The sequence below is a fragment of the Engraulis encrasicolus genome, chromosome 21, assembly GCF_034702125.1.
Source record: "Engraulis encrasicolus isolate BLACKSEA-1 chromosome 21, IST_EnEncr_1.0, whole genome shotgun sequence".
In the NCBI taxonomy this organism is placed as follows: domain Eukaryota; kingdom Metazoa; phylum Chordata; class Actinopteri; order Clupeiformes; family Engraulidae; genus Engraulis; species Engraulis encrasicolus.
Window position 1 is genome coordinate 50,209,529 of NC_085877.1, and position 5,405 is coordinate 50,214,933.

The following is a 5,405-nucleotide window of genomic DNA, read 5'->3' on the forward strand; positions in this document are numbered from 1 at the left end:
TTCATCCATAATAGTGCAAAACCGAGTCAAATAGCGTATGCGTAACACATAAACCGCGTCCGTTTCCAAGGAAACAAAACGCTATCTTTAGAAAAGTAACCCCGCACTTAAAGTAGGCTACCTTCGGATTGGTAGATGCTAGGAAAATACCGCTTTCAGTTATGGAAAGCTGAGGTTCTCAGCTTTTAAACAAGTCCAATGGTGTGTCTTGAGGTATAATTAAAAATATTCTGTGTCAGATCGAAAAAATGAAGTTTTGAATGGGTTTCAATGGCTCCAAGCCCAGGGGGCAGCACTATGACGTCAGCAGCAACCCAAGCATAAATGGGCCACCAGTAGGGCAGTTTAATTACAACAGGGCACAGGAACTCTTTTTTGAAAAACCGAGAAGGATGGCCTGCAAGGACAAGACTTGCAAAATGTGCCATAGGTAGTCATAGGTAGCCAGTCAATTTTGCACTCCATTTGGTTTCTCTTTTTCGTTAATGTAAACAACCTGCACTGCACTTTTTGTTACATTTTTCTTTTCAGCTTCTGTAAATAGTTTTGATATGGCAGGTCAATAAATACATATTTTCCAGTTCTACACAGCTTTGTTATTATTCAACCCCCCCCCCCCCCCCCCCCCCCCCCCCCCCCCCCCAAACCCCCAAAACAGTATTCGTGCCGTGCGTGACATCAAACCCCGCCAACACCTCCCCCCGCGTGACATCGCGAGTGGCCTCACCACCTTGACTAACCAATTTTCTGGGGGAAACACTGGTACCCCTAGAACTAATACATGGCTGGATACCTAGCTCTGTGTTATTGACAACTGGTTGGCTAGCCTCTAGCTCGGTAGACTAGGTGTCATTCCCATCTATTTAGTAAGCTACTTAAAGACTTTCAAAGCTCCCAAATGTCTCGTTTTTAATCTCATTAAAAATTGGGGCAGGCATATAATGCAAGGCTGGTTACCTAGCTCTGTGTTATTGACGACAGGTTGGCTAGCCACTAGCTCGGTAGTCTAGGTGTCATTCCCATCTATTTAGTAAGCTACTCAAAGACTTTCAAAGCTCCCAAATGTCTCGTTTTTAATGGCATGTGTCTTATTAGAAATTGGGGCAGCAATTTCATTCTACACCCACAATAGTGATCTGATAATAGCGTGTGACTATCTGGTTCTGTAAAATGCTTAAATTAGCTTACCGAGCTATCTTAAAACATTGAATAAAATGGTAATGTGTAGTGATCTATTTGTGTCCGATGAGTTCATGGTGTATTTTTACATCAATCCATGTCAGCCACAAAATGTATTATCATCCAGGCTTTTTAAATTAAGTAAAAACTTTCGTGCTGTAAGTAGCACGGACGGCCGCCATGTTTCTTCTTAGAAAGTTTTCTGTGTTTACTAGGTAGCTACTCGCTGTTGGAGCCTCTTTGTGCAGATGGGGTCACCGGCGGGCCTATTCACTATTTGCTGAAAATACTCAACTACATCATTTCATAACAACATTGCTATGACATTACTGAGAGCCTTAAGTAGCAAGTTAAGACACAGCCATTACTATTTTGATGCTTCAGGTTCTTGAGAAGAAAATCATCACCTTTGTGAAGAGTGAGCTGCAGAGACTGAAGAGGATTCTTAGTCCAGATTACCAAGAAAACTTTCAGAAGAAAGATGAGGATGAGAGTGATGCCAGAGAAGGAGTTCTCAAGATGGCCCTCCACTTCCTGTGGGAAATGGACAGAAGGGATCTGGTTGACAATCTGAGAGAAAGTAAGAATTCTGCCATCTCCCTTCCCCTCTGAGACGCAACATCAATTTTACAAACCATTGGTATATTTCAAGAGTCCACAAAGACCTCTTCATTTTGTGTCAGTAGGTGGAAAATAATTTGCTGTAGTACTTCATGTATATCATTTATGTACAACTACAATACCATTAGCTTAACCCTTGTGTTGTGTTCAAAAGCTGCATAGGCCTACACCTGTGGTGTTCGGGTCATTTTTGACCCGTGATAGGAAAACTCAGACATAAAATACCTAAAAGCACTAGTTCTCATAAAATATTGTTTTTCATGTCATAGCTAACTTGGTATGTATTCATATCCATGGAAATACTACTTTTAGTTATTCATCTTTTTGACTTTACAGGTCTTTATATTGCATTATGCAAATCGTTTTGGATGACCAAAACTATCAAAACCTGCATAAATTCACTATTAACCCTCTGAGGTCCGAGTGCCCTTCAGAGGGCAATTTGACATGTCTCCAAAAACAAATCTGTAACTCTGTGAGTTTTTGTCATTGAAACATATAAGTCACACCATTAGAAACCCCAGACCTTCCAGATATGAAATAAATTATATAGCTGGCCCAATTTAAAGAAAGTGAAAAGAAATCTTCGAATATTCTGTACTCTCTGCCTGTAGCAGCCACACCTATAGCTATTCACATGTAAAGTACCGGTGCTTGAGTGGCTATTCAGAGGTGACAACACGCCCCTTTCAGCTAGGATAAACACAGCAATGCTGCTCACTTGTCAATACACCGACTGAGAGACAGGGGGGTTCAATGACACGGGGCGTCGGCCATTAGAGGTTTATAAATATATATAAATATATTTTCCTCATATTTTCCCAAACTGAGGACAAAGGGCAACCAACAGCTTTTCAGAAATGCATACAACAACCAAAAATCTATACCGGGTCAATTTTGACCCAAACACCACAGATGTAACTTTTTTTTTAGACTTTAAAATTTACTAAAATGCTAAAACATTTTTTTTGTGTTGAAATGATTGTGACTGAGGATTAGATGAAGCCTCATTTCAAGGAAAGTGTGTTTTTTTAACACTTAAACTTGAAAACGGGTCAAAAATGACCCGAACACAACACAAGGGTTTGTAGGAACAGTTGACCTTTGTGACTGTGTCAGTATTTTGTATAATTATTGTTTTTGTTTGTGAACCAGATGAGCTGGATGTACTTTGTCAGGATGAGATGAAAAGAAACCTCAAGACCAAATACCAGAAAGTGTTTGAAGGAATCCCCAAGCAAGGAAGCTCATCTCTACTGGAAAAGATATTCACAGAAATCTACATCACAGAGGGAGGAAGTGGGAAAGTAAATGAGGAGCATGAAGTCAGGCAGATTGAGTCCAGATCCAAGACACCAGCTGGACAGGAGAAACCAATCAGATGCAGTGACATCTTCAAGCTCTTACCTGGTCAAGACAAAGCAAGCAGAAGAGTTATGACAAAAGGAGTAGCTGGCATTGGCAAAACCGTCTCCATTCAGAAGTATATCCTGGACTGGGCTGAGGGAAAAGACAACAAAAAGATCCACTTCATTTTCCCCTTGCCTTTTCGGGAGCTCAACCTCTTGAAAGACAAACAACGCTCTTTGATGGATCTTCTTCACCACTTCTTTCCAGAGCTGAAGCAGTTAAGGTTTGGCAACCAAGAGAAGTACAACATACTGTTCATCTTTGACGGTCTGGATGAATGTCGACTCCCACTGAACTTCCAGAAGAATGAAAGTTGGTCTGATGTGGCGGCTGTCACATCACTGGATGTGCTCCTGACAAATCTCATCAAGGGAAATCTGCTTCCCTCTACTCTACTTTGGATAACTTCCCGACCAGCAGCAGCTAATCAGATTCCTCCTGAGTGTGTTGACCTTGTCACAGAGATAAATGGCTTCAACGACTCACAGAAGGAGGAGTACTTCAGGAAGCGGATCAGTGATGAGACTCTTGCAAGCAGAATCATTTCTCACATTACATTATCAAGGAGCCTCTTCATCATGTGCCACATTCCAGTCTTTTGCTGGATCACTGTGTGTGTTCTTGAGATGATTCTCAGCTCTTCAGAAGCAAAACAGCTCCCAAAGACTTTGACGGAGATGTACACATTTTTCCTGATCTTTCAAACCAAACAGAAGAGCCAAAAGTATGAAGATGTGCATGACCATGAGCCACAATGGAACCAGGATCTCATCCTTGACCTTGGGAAGCTGGCCTACAACCAGTTGGAGAAGGGAAATCTGATCTTCTATGAAGACGACATGAGAGGGTGTGGCATTGATGTCAGAGAAGCAGCAGTACGTTCAGGTGTCTGCACCCAGATCTTCAGAGAAGAATCTGGAATCTTTCAAACAACAGTGTTCTGCTTTATCCACCTGAGTATCCAGGAGTATCTTGCAGCTCTGTATGTGTTTCTGATGATGGCAACCCAAAAGAAAGATGTGCTGTCCGTACCCCAATCTCCCCCTGGGGAAGAATCCATGATCATCATACACAAGAGTGCTGTGGACAAAGCTCTGGAGTATAAAGATGGTCGTTTTGACCTCTTCCTCCGTTTCCTTCTTGGTCTTTCTCTGGAGTCCAATCAGACTCTCCTGTGTGGCCTACTGCAGAGAGGACAGAAGCAGACTGGCAATGATGAAACAATCAGTTACATAAAGGAGAAGATCAGGGAGGCCCCTTCATCGGAGAGAGTGATCAACCTCTTCCACTGCCTGAATGAACTGAATGACCACTCCTTAGTGGAGGAGATCCAGAGCTTCCTGAGTGCAGGGACACTTTCTGAATCCCAGCTCTCACCTGGCCAATGGTCAGCTCTAGTGTTTGTGCTGCTGACATCAGACCAGAAACTGGATGTGTTTGACTTGAAGAAGTATGTCAGATCTGACGAAGGTCTCCTGAGGCTGAAGCCAGTTGTGGAGGAATCCCAAACTCTCCTGTAAGTATGATGGCAGTGAGTACATTTCAGACAAGAGGTTACTGTTTAAAATATGTGACAATGAGTACTCTTCATCTAAGAACTTATTAACTGATTTAATTACTGATTGAATAGGGCAGTCATGGGTAATAAGGCAGCCATGGGTAATCGGCTAGGGCGTCAGACTTGTATCCCAAAGGTTGCCGGTTCGACACCCGACCCGCCAGGTTGGTGGGGGGAGTAATCAACCAGTGCTCTCCCCCATCCTCCTCCATGACTGAGGTACCCTGAGCATGGTACCGTCCTGCCGCACTGCTCCCTAGGGACGCCATTGAGGGCTGCCCCTTTGCACGGATGAGGCATAAATGCAATTTCGTTGTGTGCAGTGTTCACTTGTGTGTGCTGTAGAGTGCTGTGTCACAATGACAATGGGACTTGGAGTTTCCCAATGGGCTTTCACTATATGGTTTTAATTTATTTTACCTTACCCAATTCCAGGCTTGATAGCTGTAGTCTCAGTGAAACAAGCTGTACAACACTGGCATCTGTCCTCTGCAACGCATCCTCAAAGGTGAAGAAATTGGACGTCAGCGGCAACAGAATTGGAGATGTTGGAGTCACAGAACTTTGTAGTGGATTGAAAGATCCAAAGTGTGGTTTGGAAACACTCAGGTAAGACATGTTCAGTAACTATTAATTG

At 42.9% G+C, this 5,405-nt stretch overlaps 1 protein-coding gene across 1 annotated transcript; it reads left to right on the forward strand.

Moving 5' to 3' along the window:
* Positions 1-1,447: 1,447 nt before the first annotated feature.
* Positions 1,448-4,730, forward strand: LOC134437279 (protein NLRC3-like). Its single transcript, XM_063186772.1, has 2 exons — positions 1,448-1,759; positions 2,956-4,730. The coding sequence occupies exons 1-2, from the start codon at positions 1,555-1,557 to the stop codon at positions 4,728-4,730; spliced, it is 1,980 nt and encodes a 659-aa protein (XP_063042842.1). The 5' UTR covers positions 1,448-1,554.
* Positions 4,731-5,405: the final 675 nt, after the last annotated feature.

Excerpts from the sequence above, each read along its gene's own strand:
- LOC134437279 (XM_063186772.1), top strand. The coding sequence starts at position 1,555 with ATGCTTCAGGTTCTTGAGAAGAAAATCATCACCTTTGTGAAGAGTGAG. Across the intron at positions 1,760-2,955 it reads GGTTGACAATCTGAGAGAAA|ATGAGCTGGATGTACTTTGT; the intron begins GTAAGAATTCTG and ends TTTGTGAACCAG.